The following is a 17,931-nucleotide window of genomic DNA, read 5'->3' as shown; positions in this document are numbered from 1 at the left end:
CAATAGAGAGATATATTTTAGAAAGAAAATAAAAATGCTTTTTTTCTATGCAACATACCAAATTATCTGCACTGAATAAAATAATCAATAACTTTAAGCATGCAGTTTGCAAAACAGAAGACATGCAGTTTAGAGGAGAAAGGCCCCACCCTATATAGACATTCACCCTAACTTATGTATAAAAGCATCAAGGTGTTCAGTTTTAGGTGTTTACTAATTGTGCTTTACTTAAAGTAGTCTTATTTGGAAATAGTTGATAAGAATTTCTATTTTTATCTTAAATACACAGTACTGGTATTTAAAATTCTTTACTACATCTGAAAAAAGTGAGGAATGCACTGAATACAAGCTGAAACAAATTCTTCCCAGATCCAGGAATCATCAACTCTGCCCTTCAGAGATCCTTCGAGTAACCCTATCCAGCTCTGTTTGGTTAACAGCTGCCCTACAGTGCTAGCAGATTTATTGAAAAGATATATTGCTTATTTTTATGCTTAAGAAAGTAAACTTATCTGACTTTGGGGGGAAAACACAGTAGAAAACCATGGTTTTTAACCTTTAGATAACCAGGCTGTAAATTAACTGCATCCTGCATTGAAAGGGCCTTCTTCACTGCCATCCATGAAACCTGGTCTGATGCTTTTCAAGAATTTCAGGATGACGATTGGAGCCAAAATGCCTTTAAATTTGTGATAAACTGTTTTATCTATTTTGCTAACATTATGGCTTTTAAAAGTTGCAATTAGGCATCTTTTCCTTCCAGACTCTCAACTTTCTGCACACTCTTTAGGAAGGGTGATTTTGGAGTTTCGGAATGACAGTTTCTGCTCATTTTTCCAGTTGTATGAGGCTCCAAAATTACAGTCTAAAATTATCAAAATATATGTTTTAATTGTGCTGATATTTCAGGCAAAAGGGATTTTACAATTTAAAAAGCTGAAAAATTCCCTTTAGATAGACAGGCAGACACATGGATTGGATAGATATGTAGATTCTGCTCAGGAAATACATCATTAAGAAGTTGTAAATCAATAATTAACTTAAATTAGAAATAAAAATAAATCTTAAAATTGACTATAATATTTGCATAAAAGAGAATAATGTACTTAGTTTTTAGTCAAATGATGACATACTTTTACTATTTCAAAGAAGTAAATGTATTCAGTCTAGTGTGTGAGAAGCAATATGTCAAGATTTTTTAAAGTTCTCAAAGTGGGTCAATAGAAATTCAATGTGATAGGGTAAACTGTTTATTTTTAATAATAACAGAGTAAAACCAATTATCTATTTCAAAATAACAAGTTTTTAAAGGGCTATGAAAATCCAAAAACAGTTTAAGAAACTGACTTTGCATAAGGATTACCTTAGGGATGGACTACTTGTTGATCTTGTTATCAAAGAAAATGCTAGTTTTGACTTAATTAAAATTCTCAAGAATGGAGGGTACAATTAGGCACAGCATACCTTAATTCTGTTAATTGCTAACTTCAGATTAGTTTCTATGGTGTACTCAGCTTAGAGTTTTCAAAAAGTGACCATATTTTCATGAAACCAGAGAAATCTGAATGTCACTCAGAATTGGCTACTGTCCCACAGACAACTGTTGGGTCATGACATCTTGGAAAAATGTTATATAGTTGGTCATTTTTTTGTTGTTAAAGTTGCTCATTTTTTGTTTGTTTTAGACCCCTAAAAATGCCCTGCAGGCTATCTTGGTCCACATGCTAAACACTTAAATCAACATATTTTTTGACTGTTCTTTCCTCAACAGTTTCAAAGGGGTTAGACCTGACCATAGGTATTCACTTTTATCTATCCTTAAGACATGTGTATATATAAATATATATCTATATGAGAAATATTTTCCCAAACAAAAAAATACGCTTACATACATAAAAATTAATCAAAATAGTCAATTATTTAGCAATAATTTCAAAGAAGTTGATAGGATATTAATTAGTATTAAATTTATTTTCAGTTACTAAAAACATAAAATACAATTTAAATTTATTTACTTATTTAGATTGCAGGCCAGCATTATCACCATTTTCAAAAGCTTCTGACTAGGCATATTTATGTTGTATATGTTATCCCTTATTTCAGCCAGGTTACCTGAGCCAGAGTCCATTTTTTTAAATTAATAACCTTTTGCATAAAACATCTTTGAATTAAAAAAACTTTGATTAAAATGAAATTTAATAAGGAATGTGTGGGGAAGGGAAATAAATAAAATGAAAGTCACCTATTTACTAAAGATTCCCTTGATAGTTATTTCTAAGAATATTCATTCGTAAGAATCTTATTTGGTCAACACAGTCCTCCCCAAGCAACAGACTCTAGGTATTAGAAGATTAACACTAAGTATAGTTAAGTTTCTTTGTGGAATGTGTTAAATACAATATTATTATAATTCAGTATTCCTAATAAAAAAATAACTTTGCATTAGGTTTTAAGTAAATTTAAAATAATAGGTAATAGTCTTTTGAGTTTAGGATAGTGATTCTTCAGATTCTGTCCTATGAGAGGGTGGATGTTAGATAATTCAGCTGTCAATTGTTATTTTTAAATTAAATTTTAAAATTTTAATTTTAAGTGGCACATAAATACATGGTTTTCTTTTACAAAAGAAAAAAAAAAGAAAAGAAATTCCTTAGTCCAAAGCTTCAATAACATTTTAATGATTGTTTCAATTATTTTCTCTTAAAAAATAGGTATTCACCCCTGCCATAGTAATCAAACTTTTTTAAAACACCAAGCACAAGTGAGTTCAAAACTTGGTCTGTTATAGTCATATGTTTTTATGTGGAGGTGGGGAGAAATTCTTATTTTTTGCATTCAGACTTTAAGTCAAACCTGATCATAAGCATATTCCTTAAAAAATGCTTACTCATGTAAATCATTTTAATTCTTTAATTTATATACACTCACCAACAGGAACTTAGGTTATCTAAATAATGAAGGTAAGATGTATTAAATCAACTACGCACAGAATTCTAAAAGCAAATAAAAAGTGAAGTAAAGATATAGGATTTCCTCCCAAAGAAGCTATCAGTAAACGGTTCAGGCTAAAACAGTCCAAAGTACTAAGAAAGGAGTGAAGGTGAAGTTTTCACTGCATATGTTCTTAGGGTGGAGTTCGTGAAGTCTTTGGAGGGAGAACATTGTTCCTGGCACAACTTCAATGAGACTGTCTCCAAAAAATAAGGATGCGGGACCATCTGGTTCCCCTCAAAGCCTGCATAGATGGAAAAACCTAAGCTACTACACTCGAATAATTATTTAAGTAGCTGATAATCATAAAGAATCAATATTGCTTGTGATTTCAGAATAAAAGTTTATTCAAATGAGGGTCTTTCATTGTTATTAACAGGAGCTTTTGTAAAATGCATAGTTATTACCTTTGGGAACAGAAGAAGGTTAACAAAAATGTCCTACTTTGGGAGGCTCAGCAAACAGGCTGCTGCACTAACAGTCCCTCCTGAGGACAACAACTCTCAATCAGACCAATAAGCCATTAAGTGCAAACAGAATAATCAACGCAGACAAATTTACCTTTTCACTTTTTTCTTTTTAGGTTTACAATGACCCTCAGGGGAATATCTTGAAAGTTATATTTTATGTTCTCTTGAGTTTATTTCTCCAGATGCCTCAAGGAAACAGATTTTTGGGGGAACGGAGGTGGTTTTGTGGGAGCTAAAAAGATTAGCACTTCAATATTCATACTTTCCTCTTAATGCCTGGATTAGTAGAATTTTATTTTATTGCTAATTACCTGCTATGCAGCAAGTGAAATGGCCTCTGAATTAGTAGTATATATAAACTTACTGAACAAGCAAAGTAGTCAGAGTGAAATTGTCAAAAAGGAAAAAAAAAAAAAGAGAGATCCAAGATCAATCCTGGTTCCTTAAAGTCACTTCTAATATCAATTTCTGAAACCCATGCTTCTTGAGATTTCATTTAGCACAGTAAAATCAAAATCAAGTTAAACAGGTATGCATAAGCCATGAGATTAGTAAATGTTACTGACCATAAATCATAAGTTAAAAGAAAATGAAATGTTATTTTTTTCTTTTTCAGTAAAGAATACTTTCACATGTAATATTTAAGGTTTCAAGAGATATTGGAATCCATCATCTTCAATTTTCTTTCCAAGATAAGGCTCCAGAAGAAAAAGGTTTAAGACCTTGTCCAAGGTTAGCTGTGCCCTTTCATATTAACACTCCAACCTCCTGGCTCCTAATCCCTGGTTCTCATTTTTTGCACCAGTTTGTCTGTCATTGTTCCTTTCCTACTCTGTTCTTCATGTGCAGCCCAAGAATATTTAAGACTAAAATAACTGTAAATAAAACAACTGCGGAATGTCCTTGATTCAACTTAGATCTTTTAAAGTAAATACTTTTAGAAAAGTAGATAACTTCTCCCTTGTGTTGATTGAAATTTAAGGCTACAAGAAACACAGTTTTATTTTTACATTAATGAGATTAGTTATCTAGATATTAGCCTTTGGTAACAAGAAAAGGTAAGAGAACAAAATGAACAAATGATAAAAGACAGACAATGGAAGAATTTTTCTTTTTAATTTTAAGAATTAGCCCAAAAGGTAAGCATTTGCATAACCATTATTTTGACTGAAACTTCCTTTAAATGTGTTTCCTTTCCAGCTAGCATATGTGAAAAGTGACCTCTTATCCATTTACATACCTACCCAGAAGGCATGTGATAGGGTTTTACGTCAAGCTGTCAATTATGATAACAGACACAATAAGAATGGCCCAAGTGTTGATAGCCTGCTTCCTGACTTTATTGAAAAGTTTGTTGATAGTCCACTTGTGTCCTTTCAATTGCTTGCCTCTAATAAATGACTGCCTTTTCAGTGGTTATAATGTACCAAGGTTTGGCTTTGCCATTTGCCAGTATAAATATCACAAGGGGATTTCAACTAATAGCGGAGTTTTTTAAAAAAAATTTTTTTACAGGTTAAAAATTTTAAAAGGTTATTGTGTGTAACAAATTTTCAGTGTAATCAAAAGTATTTTCAAATTCTAATTTCAAATTTTATCAAGAAAAATATAGGAAGCATTTTGATATAAACTAGCTCAGTAACTGAACTTGAAACAATAGCATTGCAATCATGCAGGAGATGGTACATGCTGAAGCTCAAGCACTGATAAAGTCCATGCAATTGTGAGAAGTGAGGCAAGGACCTGAATTGATCAGGTCACTCATTTATTAGTTCTAGGAATAGGTAGCATATATAGTCAGGAGATTATAATTTTGAGACTGTGAATATAATCATTTCTTACAATTAATTGACTTAATTGTCTCACTTAAGGAAGGCAAAAGTGACCTCCCATTTATTCTACCTAAAATCTTGAATCTCTATCAAAATTAATATGCATTTCAATGGCACTGTCTTGAATAGTGATTTTTTTTTATATCTGAACAAGAAATTTCTTAGCTGTAAAAATGCTTATTTCCAATTTTCCAGAATGGTTTTTAAAAAAATTTTCATATTGATGTGTAACTGTAGAAATTTATGTTTCTAATATGATCTTAGACTCAATTGCAAGGGTGATAATCAAATTAACTAGATGGTCTTATATTACCAAACTTTCTATAATAACAAATAAAGAAGGTCTCAAGTTAGCAAATTCATACGCTAAGGTTGATAAGATAAGGAACTGGTGGTAATTTAAGTAAGTTTCTTTATATTTTCCATTTATAAAAGATTTTTAGGCTGGATTATACAATAATTTCTGTACTTTCTAAGCAACATCCAATATTCTGTTAGATAGTTCCCATTTTCTCAAGATTATAAAATTTGGGAAATATGATTCCTTCACTGTCTATATAAGGAATGGGCAAAGAGTGTTTATGAAGCATGAGGTAGGAAAATGAACACTGCACTTTACTAAATTTCTACAAAAGTAAAGAGGAGAGGAGACTTTTACACTTCTGAAAATGTTTCAAACCATAAAAAGGCATTTCTTAGTAGAGACTTGAGTTCAGTTTGCCAAACCAAGACTCACAGTTCTTGAAGCTACTACACCAACTTCCAATGGAAAAGTTAAAGAATGAAGCTCCAATTGAAGTTCTGATTTTAAGATTTCCCCCATGCCAAAAATGAATGCATTTACTAAGCCAGTAATGCTAAAGACAGACTAGTTCCAGACCTTGAATAGTGCTCAAGATTGTGTTAACAGATAAAAGAAAACTCTAAAGTAAGTCCTGGTCAGCTGGCATGAGCTGATTATGAAGGCAAATTAGAGAGTATTGTTTTAAAGGCAAATTATTAACTTGGTTTACATGAATCTTTTTGAAATATTCCTCAAAATTATGTGATTTTATTTTTTGGATTCAAATGAGATTTGCAATGTTGGGTGAAATTCCAGTGTCAAAAAAAAAACTAGTATAACAAGGCAGTTAGCAACCAACATTAATCAGTAATAACCATTGTAAAAAGGAACACACAACTGTATAAAAGGAGCATGTGTACAAACAACTGCATGTGTACAAAGCATATACTTTTACTATTCAGATTTTCCAATATGAATGTATTAGTCTTATAGGTAAAATATAGGGTTAATTTTAATATTTAAGTATTTTCCATCTCAATTGAAGAATGCTTTGTGTTAAAGCTCTCCTCACGTGTCATTTTATGGAAAGATTATAAGATGATCAAAATTATTCAATAATTTAAAATTTATTGTTAACTCTAATTTATGTAAGCTATATTAAAATTCTTTTCTAAAGAAAAAATAGCACTCAACAATGCACATCAATACTCTTCATAATCTAAAAGGATAAATCTGTATAAAGCAACCACCACGAACTGAAGAACCTACCTGGTGACAATATTTATTCTTAAGGGGTCATGTATATTAAAGGTTATGGGGAATGTTTAAAAGAACTCTCTCAGACTAAAACCATTGCCTTTCTAATTTTAAATTTCTCCTAGCTAATATAAAATGATTGATTACCTTTATTTCATGTACCCCTTGATTTTCCTTTTCATTTATCATTGAGTGCTTTAAACCAAATGCATTTAGAACCTGCTGCTAGAAGAGTGGTCGCCTTTAAATCTTTGTAAAGTAATGAAAGGACACAGTAAATCAATCTCATTTCGTTGTAGGAAGGAATAACCTTTATTCTACTGAAGTCATTCAAACTATTCTGTCCCTCCTTTCCTATATAGTAAATATAAAACTTTATGATTCTTTTAGAATTTGGAAGGATAAATATCATAGGATTTTAACTGAAGCCTTAGTAATATAATGCATACATAATGATATAAATTTATATTATCTTCTGCAGGCCTCAAAACTGTAGTTCATAATAAATTAGGCACATTAGGTTTTTTCAAATCCAAAAGCGGTACTCTTTCATTACATAGAGAACAAATGAACTATCTGCAAGGTATTTAAAAAATTTAACATAAATTATGTTTTTTTTTTGCAAGGATCAATACATATCATGTTTTCCATAAATATCAACTCCATTTGACCAAACAAAATATATTCATATTATAAGTGGTCTTCACCCAACGATGTCCACTTAAATAAAAAGTGGCAGTTTTTGATGAAAAATTTTGTTGTTCTAGAAGTCATATGTATTTTTTCAATTATAATATGCCCACATCTTTATGTACATTAAAATTCATATTTTGTGGTATTTGCTAGCTTTTCCTGATTTATCTTTAGATATATGAAAGATGAAGTAAACTTTAATATTAATGAACTTTCATGATCATAATTGCAGGAGGCTCCAATATAAATCAGAAGTGATAAGAAAATTAAAGCTGCCATGGGTTAGACAGGGAAAGAGGACGATTGCTCCTAAAAACATGGAATTGGTTAGAATATTCTAAATGTGATTGGGGCTAAAGGTTTAAATAATGGAGGCATGTTTTTATGAAATAAAAATTAAATGGAAATTAGAGATATGTCTTAAAGAATATTGCAAATCCCATGACAAAAGTATTTCTGAAAAAATGTGTAATGATTTTTGAAAGAACAAGTTTCTAAACCTATAAATCCTGCATGTTTTAAAAAACACAATGAACACATACATTTGTCAAACAGAAACATATTATAGTAATTATAACACATTTCATATTACAGCAATTTTAGAGGTGAAAAAAGCAACATTCCAGAGAATTATGTTGAAAAGCCATTGGCTGGCAAAACCACTAATTATTATTTGGTATTTTCATAACTGTATACAGATGTTTTCAGTTTGTCCTCACTCTTTTCTTTCGCTTTGCTTTTTTTAAACCTGGCAAAACGACAAGTATCTTGAATAAGCTATCATCTTTATGATTTTCTAAACTCTGCATGTGGTGACCTTTCATAAGTGCAGTCTATCACCTTGGCCTGCAACTGGGAAGGACCCGAAAATTCCACATGAAGCACAGTAGAGACAGGCCACAAAAACGTCTAAGTGTGGTGGACAAGTCTAGAACAAAGTAAGTGGGTATAAACACCTGCACAGGCTTTCTATACATGTGGAAACTCATATAAATGCACAAATAACTTACAAATGAAGAGCAAAGTTAGTTAATACTGGCTCTTTCTTATTTACACAGGCTATTTTTCCCATGTAATATTTTGCATTCTGTTAATTTCAAACAGCTCTGCTATCAAAACTTGAGAGCAGCAAACATATGCATCATAAAATATATTTGAATTCTGAAGTGTTTAGAATTATCTGTTATCCTGTAACTGGAATCCTGGGATTTCTGCATTGGTATGGTCCATGCTTTTGACTGTGGCTAATTTGTTTATAAGCCACCATTAATTCTGGCTGTATATTTTCACAGTTTGGGTAAACACTTCATTTGCATTAAATTTACAGTATTAATGAGATGTGAAATTTAAAATGCTACTTGAAACATAAATGATGTAAGAAGGCAGAACCAAAAAAAAAAAAAAAAAAAGTGTTTTATCACATCTGAAATCACTAAACCAACTTAAACCTATTAAAATAGCAATGATGTGTCGCCTGAGATTTTAGCTTCATAACTCATCTTCCTGGACTAAAAAACAAAAGTAAGGAGAAAAACATCTGGAAAATATAAAATGGCTCAAAAACACAAATTATGCACTGCTTCTACTTTAACTGGATTTTAAATTGGTTTTCAATGTTTGCCTTTGAAAGCTACAGGCTACTAAGTTCTCAACAGCCAATAAGATTGCGGAAAATTCCCATTGGCTGAAACACAATAGTGTCTGTGGATGTTATCAATATATGCTACAGAGAAGATGGAAGAGGTCATGAGCCAATTGAGAAACTCTGTTCAGAGAGGCAAGGAAACAAGGGATAAATGAGAAAAATTTTTGGAAGACGAAATGATCAATTTTGGTCTCAGAAGCCCCGTGAGCCCCATTCTGAGTTCAGATCTGAGAGGCAACATGGAGAAAAGCACCGAAGCAAAGCGTGGCTACACCATTACACCTGGGTGAAACGTGCCCACCTGTTGCTGATGTAGGAAGGATGGGTCTCTTGGGCTTAGTCCCACATATCGATTGGCTTGAGATGTGCCTGAGGCTGTGTAGGCTGATTAAGGAAGAACAAAAACAAAGATAAAAATTGTGAACTATCAGAATGAACACCCTGTCCATGTATAAGAAACCCAGAGAAGTGGGATTTGCAACCAAAAAAAGTTGTTGTCTCCATTTCTCTTCCTTTTTGTCTGAGTGATAGAAAAGAAATGATAATTGATTTCAAATCAATGAGTTTATCCCCCCTTAAAAAAAATCTATCTAGTAAATCACATCCCATGCTTTGGTGTAGTGTCTCACACTTACATGTCCAGGTACAGTCCTGTAGGGGCGCCCAGGATTGGCTAAGCAGAAGGGTCCTTTGCCCGGATGTGACCATTTACTAGATGTTAGTGGTCTAATAGAAAATAATCAGTTATGGTATGTGATTCTAAATGTCAGGAAAAAGTGACAGCTTTTTATGATAGGACTTAAGTAGATGTGCTTGATGGTACGAGATGAAAAAGGTCTTACTTAAAAGTCTTCCTAAAAGAAAATCTAATATTAATATTCTGAAGGAGGAGCCTATTTTTGTGTATTATACAGAATGAATAAACTCAGTGTTTTAATTAATGTAAAAATGCCCTCTAGTTTGATTCAAAGGCTTTTAGAAAAATTCCTTATTTTCCGTAAGTGTAAAAAATTCAATGTCTTGTGATTGGTCAGGAAGGGAGCTGGTGGCACCTTCGGAAATACTTGTCACCAGGTAGTTAAGTACATAGAGTGACTATTCTTTATGTTAACAGGGGTCTTGTTTGTAAATACTTTTGGTACAGAGTGAAGTTTGCACAGAAAAGTTCTTCATATTCCTAAAGATTTTTGCTTGTTTTAACAAGAATAGGACATTTTCCCAGCATTAGACAATTCCACTGCTCCCTGTCAGAATATGCAGAACTAAGTTTTTACCATATATTACATTCACAGATCTGAAGAGATCTTTTTTCTTAGTTTAAAACCATTAGGTTTTACAAACAAAGAATTCAGACATTAATTTTAAATAGGCTGGCTTTTAAAAATCAATACATTCATTCTGCCATGTTCATTTAAAGGACTAGAATATTTGATCACTGAGGCTTTTTTAGGACAACTATTAAAAAATGTGGGAGAGGCTCACAATTCATCTTTTAATTACTCCTGACTAAAGGGCCCCTGCAAGGGCAGCCATCAGTAACCAGCGACCCCCACTCCATGACCAGGACTCAAACTCAACACATGGACCCAGGACAGCATCACTCTTCAAGAGTTAGCATTGAATCTGTGCTGTCCTTTCTTCCCAACCATGAGAAAGAGGTGTCCTTAGCCTGTGTGTTTTCTTTAATGTTACTATCAGCTCAGTAACCAGTTCTCCATTAGCAGTGGTGCCTAGGGAGCTGGATCTACAAATTCACTTCTAGGGAAGAAAAACTACTCACTATATTTCTTTCATCTAAGAGTGGAAAATGAACTGATGCAGCCATCTTTATACAACCAAGGTACTCCTTCTGAATGTTTTGTGATTTTACTAGTCAATTTAGATCCATTTTGGAACAACCTGTATGTGCATATAAAAACAATTTATTAACTAACAGGCTGAAGGCACTCCTAGAAGTGAGCTGTGACTATCTGGGTCTGCTCCTCCTCTGAATCTCACATATTAATGTCACCATAATAGTCAGTGCCAGAAGTTTTTAGAACTGGGCTTTAAACATTTATCCTGTGACAGTGCAATTACTTTTTAAAATCTTACTTTCTATGTGCTTTTATTTAAATCACTAACTTGTTTGTTCAAAGATGTTGTGACATTCACTTTTAAAATCTGCATATAGAATTTTAGTGACTCTAATGTGCATGGTAAATATTTTTAAAAAATGAAATTCACTTTTCTCTATGTATTTAGGAAACTGCTTAGTGTAGGACCCGCTGCCAACAGTTTGTAAGCATTAATAAACATTCAGGGGTATTACAAGCCCTCATTTATAGGGACTCATGAATTTTAAGAAAGAAATGCTAAATATTCACTGTACACACCAAGTATTCTCCATTTTTCTTCCTAGTTTTTCAGAAGTCATTAATAAAGAGTGTCTTTCCAATGGTGGAGAAAGAGGGAGCAAATGGTGCCTCTAGTTGTGTAATTTCACATGCGAAGTTCCAGAGCAAAAGAATTTCCTTGCTCTAGGAAACAAAAATAGTTTAAATTTAAGGCATATGTATAATTGCAGGGGTGCATGATAATTCTTCTCTACTGGAACTTTGTCCATTCCACTTTGCTAATCTGTGCACACAGCTCCAGTTCTAAGAAGCTGGTAATTTGGGTGAAGCGGATTGAAAATTTATTCCTCATACACTTCTAAGTATTCTAAATGAAGAAGCAAAAGAATCATTTGTCCAATGGGCTATGTAAGTTCTCTTGCAAAACCTCCAACATTTAAAATGATATGTCCATGCGAATAAGGGTAGTATCTGATATATCATGATAGGTAAAATAATGAAACGGTTTAAAGGAAAAGTTGCAGATAATGAAAGTGCAGGTAGCATACATGTGCCTAATACTAAGCTTTGCAATGTTCCTGCCTGCACCCAACATTGTGTGACTGTTTCTAACAATGACAGGACCTACAGTAAGGTAAACATGCAATTATCTTACAGAGGCACTGATTCAGTCTGCCTGATGGAGGGGCTTCGTTTCTATAGGAATGCTCCAATAAGTAACAATTATCTAATCTCCCTTTGGTGATATAAAAACCTTATACACTGCATAATTTTATTCAGTGCCATTTCAATGGATACCTTGAACAAGCAGGCATGCCTTATTATTTTGTTACAACTGTTTACTCAAACAAATTTGCTTCTCCCTTTTCAAATATGATGCACTGAAAGACATTTGATAAGAGAGAGCACGTGACAGCCAGGCCACCTACATGCCTGCTAGCTCCACTTAAATGAGAAATCTCCATCTGGTCAGGTAGCGAGAAAAGTTGCCATGTTTTCCACCTTGGATCAAATATCCAATGGTGTCTTTGATGGACATTTCTCATTTCCTACAGAAATACTTACTGGTCGCTGTAGGTGAAGCTGCCTCACCTTCAGTGGATGTAGTGATGGGTTTAGTATCTGTCATGGTCAGGGTCACAGGTCGCACTGCACTGGGATGGGGAGAGGGTGCCAAGACAGGAGTGAAATGGCCAGGCACTTTCCCTACTACTTGACCACTGCTGTTAGGCTACAAAACAAAAACAGAATGCCGGGTGAAACAATCCAAAAGGCAGTCATCTTCAACAACTCCACTCAGCACACGTGGCCACGTGGATCCTGCAGGCTGCATGCAGCCATCACACAGGCCTTCCCTTTCAAGTCTGAGTCGGAGGCCCATCAACGGTTGGTAGTAATAAACGCACCGGTGTTTAAAAGAAGGTTTTCATCTTCAAAGCATTTTGCATAGGTTATTTGGTCTTTACAATACTCTCAAGAGCCAAGTAGATTTGATCCTTTCATTTAGTAGGCCAGAAAACTCTAATGGAGACTCAAATGCTTAGTTCAAGCTAAAATAGAATTCCTGACTAAGCTACCTACAATTATAACCAGTGATTCCTTATTCTCTGCTCTTCATTTTCCATACAGAATCCGTTGGGCTTTCACAACAAAAATTTTCCTCCATTTGGATATTATCACAGACACAAGAGACACAGAATGCCTAGGAAAGAAAACACATCCAACTCTATAATTCCCATCATTTATAGTCAAGGCCTATTTTTCTGCATACAAAAACTAGTTTTCTCTCACATACAGGTTTCTCAGTCTTGACAAATATCAGACAATTTAAACTTTTCCAGGCAATCATCAACTTTTGATGATTTACTAAAACAATTAGTTAGGATGAGATTAGAGCATTTAAAATTTCAGATGCACACAATGATATAAAATGCTGAACAAGGTCTGACCTTAGACCTACAAATGAAAGATTTCCAAAAAAAAATTCAAATGTACGAAAGTGAACTAGAGGACAATCAAATTCACAGTACTGTTTGTGTTACTCTTCCATTGCTATGCACAGAGAGTTACACAAAACATTAATTGTTGACATCTATGGGAATTAACTGAGAAAATCCCTGGGGCAATGACAGAAAAGATATCACTATTTGAGTCTTAGCCCCTTGGTGGAAAAATAATTTCTGCGGTAGGAGACAAAATCGTAAGGGTACACTATTTGAAGAAATCCTGGAATATATTTTTCTAGACAGAAAATGATAGTTTTGATTACACCCACATTGAAATTCTCCACTGCATGGTATTCCTAACAATTTGCAAGGATATTATTCTCCAAAAGTATATAGTCTTTAAAATCTCAACTATCAAAGGCAAAGAAAGTAACGAAGCAGAATATTTACCTATGCATAAATTTAAGTACATTTTCTTTAGTGAAAAAGATAAATAACTGATCACACTTAAATATTGTGACCTGAAGATATGAACTAAATCTTTGCTTGGGTTCCTCCAAGTTCATTTTCTTGAATATCCTGACTATTCATCATGGGTAATTTAAAGTATTTAACTTTATGTCAGGGAAATTGACCAGAGTTTTCCTCTACGGAAACCTATGGGAGAGTTATATCTTTAAACTAATTTTATTCAAAATATTCCATTGAATAGCATGACTGTCTCACTATAATTGGTGCAGCAGTAATGCAATTAATCTCCAAATTGCTGTGGGGAGGAAAAGGCATCTCAGTTGCTTAACAATCCAAATCAGTGCAGTGCTGGAGGAGGTTGGGAAGGAGCAGTTAGTTGACTGGAGGTGAATGGTCACCAAGTACTTTTTTTTTTTTTTTTTTTTTCATTTCTAGTGCTGAAAAGGAGAATATCAAGAATTCTATTTTGAAATGCAAATTAATTGGTTTTGAGTTGGAGTTAAACATCAAAGCAGGTATAATGTTCCTAAAAAAAACACTTCTGTAGTTTCCTATGAAGACCCATTTTCCTTTCAAGTGGAAATAGTTTGTTTCTAAAGCAGACCATCAACTTCTGGTGACAGGAACACTGAAAATGACTGCTTTACATATCTTACTAGAGAAAGAAGAAAGATCTTATTTTGTCACTGGTGGTGTGCTAAATGGCACACGGGTTTCTGTATGGTGTTCACCAAAACAGTTTGACAGTGCCTAGCTGGAACAGGAGAATGATAATAATTACAAGAAAATGCTGCCTCTGCATATGGCATTACCCTGCCCAGTGTGTTAACTTTGTTTACTGGAACTGAGTCAACATGAACTGACAGATATGTCTACCATTGAAACAGAATAAAAGGGACAAAGAAAGAATTCTCAAGCCAATGTGGACAATTTTTTTCTGAAACTCCTGGTCAGAAAAATGAGGAGGATTATTTTTTTTTCTTTAGTTTTCTACTAGTTTAAACAGGTGAAGCTAAGCTAGAAAGCTTCTATCTTTCAAGGCTGCTAATAGATGAACTTTCATAGTGTAAATATAAAAAGAGAGGTGTCTTATCTGAAGATGAAGCTGAACAGCATTAGAAAAGGATTATCCTACTTAATACATTGCTTCTGTTATACAAAATCCTGAGAGGGATTTTTTGGTTTTTGTCTTTTAATTGAGATGAGAGTAAGATGCTTCTCTTAGAAGCTGGATCTTTACCTTGAAAACATAAAGAAAAGCTGAGAACAATGTAGGCAGATTATCGCCTAATATGCCCTCTTAACTTATAAAGAATTTAAAATATACGTAAAACAAGCACTGAATAATTAAAGAAATGCGTAACACTAAGGGCCTGATTTTAATTTGCATAATTTTTCCCCTAACAGTGCCTAATTAAGACATCAGTTAAAAAAAAAATCCAATGGAACTCTAAGATTTTCCACACTGAATTAACGTTAAGGACTTTTAATGGATGTCTTAATTAGACTTTGTTATTCATGGAAATTCTACACGAATTAAAATCAGACCTTGTGTGCACTATTCCCAGCTGAGTCTAGCAAAATGCTCTATGGAACTGGGATTTTTGAATCAGTGTTCTGACAGCAAATTTCATTTCTAAACCAATAATAGTAAGATCCCACCCTTTTACTTAGTTGTCATTAGTACTGCAGTCATTACACCATTTGAACATTTTCTCCTAAAATACAAATAATAATTTTTATGTGAAAATTCAATAGTTAGTTTAGTATATGAGTCAAAAGCAAAGGTAACTTTCTAAGTAACCCAAAGGGTGCTGGATGCACTGTTATTCAAAATAAAACATTCAGAAAAGACCCTTTTGCTTCATTTTAACAAATAAAGGCCAAAGAGTTTTTTCCTGACCTTTGTTAATTATGATGGATATGCACATATTATTTACTCTAATTTTAGTAATTTAGCAGCAGTAATGATAGAATGTTGCAAAAACTCCCACAGCATAAATAGGTATAATAAGTAGACAGGAGTCTTAGAGGTAAAGCAGCAAAGCCAAATACTAGACCAAAAGATCAGAATTACATTGCAGATTTTGGATATTACAATTATCGATAGACCCAGCTTTGGCACAAAGACTGTCTACTGGGAATAAGAAATGCACATTAAGAGTCACTACACTTAATACAACAAATTCCCTAAAACTACTATACGATGCTTATAAAAAAAAAAAAGGACACCTCTAGTAATGCCACTTATTATTAAATGTAAGTCATGTCGCTGCAAAGAATATTCAAGTAGTCATCAAACACTGAAAATGTTTACATTACCAAAGCTTATTTTAATAGCTAATAACAGGCCTATAAATACACCAGTAAGTTCTTTTGTGTGTGTTTATTTTAGCGCATACCTTGCTCCTGCCTGAAATAAGCATTTTGTCTCTATGTCAAACCCAGTGTTTTGAGGTGTGAACTCCAGTTTGGAGCTTTTTGGCAATAAACATTCTGCATAAACTTTCCCTTCAGTCAATGAAAATCCAAGAACATTAAATCAAAAACTTCTTCACAAATGCACCCCTTTGGGGCAACACACTTCCTACCTTTCATTCAGCCACCTTTAAATAAAAACTTAATGGGTCACCAAGAAACTTCTTGAAGATGGATTGCAAGGCTTGATGTTCTGCCAGACATACTGTCTGACTAACTTCCACGTCTTAGAGTTAGACCTGTCCCACTTCCCTTAGGCTCTAGTCTTATTTTCTCTCTTATTTTTACCTGGCTGGTTTGCGGACTGGATGGGTCATAAGAAGGTACATAGTTCTTCAGAGTATCCTGAGGATTCAGGTGGGGAGGATATCTGATTGTTGGATGGGAGAAGTAGCTCGATGGGGCTGGAGGAAGGATAGCTTGTGTTGGAAATGGCAACGGTGAGGGTGGAGGTGGAGTTCGAGTTGAGATGACTGCAGAACACAGAAAAGGAAAGAAAGATTGACTCGTCAGAGCTGATTTCCTTATTGCTTCATCCAAATTCTATAAAGATGCTGTGAAACTACCAAACTGGAGCTATTGATTTTCCAACCACAATTTAATCAAAGTTCTCCTAAAATAAATTACTCTTTCACTTTTATTCTCAATGTTAATACAGCTAGGAACGCAGAGACAAAACCACACTGTAGGGAACAAAAGATCTTGCTTTCTACACCCATAAATGTTTTAAAAAAGAAGTTTTGCTTTTATAGGGTATACCAATACTGGATAAAACATTTCTTAGAGCAGTTATTTCCCATCAAAAACACATTCTTTGATTATAAAGTCTTTGTCCCCTAAGTCCAGACCAAGTCAAAACATTAATTATAGGGCAGGAGACCTACAAATTGTCTACTAAAATTCAAAATACTTTCAAATAAATCATTTTCCTATACATTCTAGTTTGCAGTTGTTTAGAAGGGAAGCCAACAATTAAAATTAAAAAGTTGCCTGTCATGAATATTTACCTGGTCATTGTATAAATACTTTTGAGCATTAAAACACAGGACCTGGCAACTCTTTCTCCTATGAAGATATTCCTTTCAAAATCAATAGAGTCTATTCTGCAACTATTTATCTTTCTACTTTTTTCCTGTGTGTAGCTTTAAAGATATTAAGGTAAGCCCAAGAATAAAACCTACAGAAATGCAAATTTGAATGTCCATAGAGGTATGTATATTATGTTATCCATAAACCATGTATTTTATACTAACTTTATAGAGGGAACTACTATATAAAACATGTAATGTGTATAATGTTTAATTTTAATACAACCTTTTAATAGTATGATCATAAATGACAGTTTAATTTTTAACTTAATATTAAGTTTGAAAGATGGGGAAAGTATAATTTATGACCATTATCTTTATAAAGTTGAGGAAAATAATTATATAAATTAAGAGAACCAACTAATACATTTAGGTGTAAAGATTAAATGTATATTTATATTTAACACTTTGATCCAAATTATAGGAAATCACAAATAATGT

General features: G+C 33.4%; 1 protein-coding gene across 7 annotated transcripts in view; it reads right to left on the bottom strand.

Annotated features, from left to right (window-relative positions):
• Window positions 1-17,931, bottom strand: part of Nfib (nuclear factor I B) — a 214,947-nt gene that overhangs the window by 14,437 nt on the left and 182,579 nt on the right. For 3 of the 7 annotated variants that reach the window (XM_047524578.1, XM_047524581.1, XM_047524580.1), the window contains exons 8-10: window positions 16,691-16,875; window positions 12,573-12,738; window positions 9,473-9,555 (exon numbers count right to left, since the gene is read on the bottom strand). In XM_047524578.1, coding sequence (XP_047380534.1) covers window positions 9,473-9,555; window positions 12,573-12,738; window positions 16,691-16,875 — 434 coding nt within the window. The remainder of the gene's footprint in view (window positions 1-9,472; window positions 9,556-12,572; window positions 12,739-16,690; window positions 16,876-17,931) is intronic. The other 4 variants (XM_047524579.1, XM_047524582.1, XM_047524583.1 and 1 more) reach the window with 2 other exon arrangements.

Source organism: Sciurus carolinensis, chromosome 14 (assembly GCF_902686445.1).
Source record: "Sciurus carolinensis chromosome 14, mSciCar1.2, whole genome shotgun sequence".
In the NCBI taxonomy this organism is placed as follows: domain Eukaryota; kingdom Metazoa; phylum Chordata; class Mammalia; order Rodentia; family Sciuridae; genus Sciurus; species Sciurus carolinensis.
This window is presented reverse-complemented; position numbering and strand designations above follow the sequence as displayed.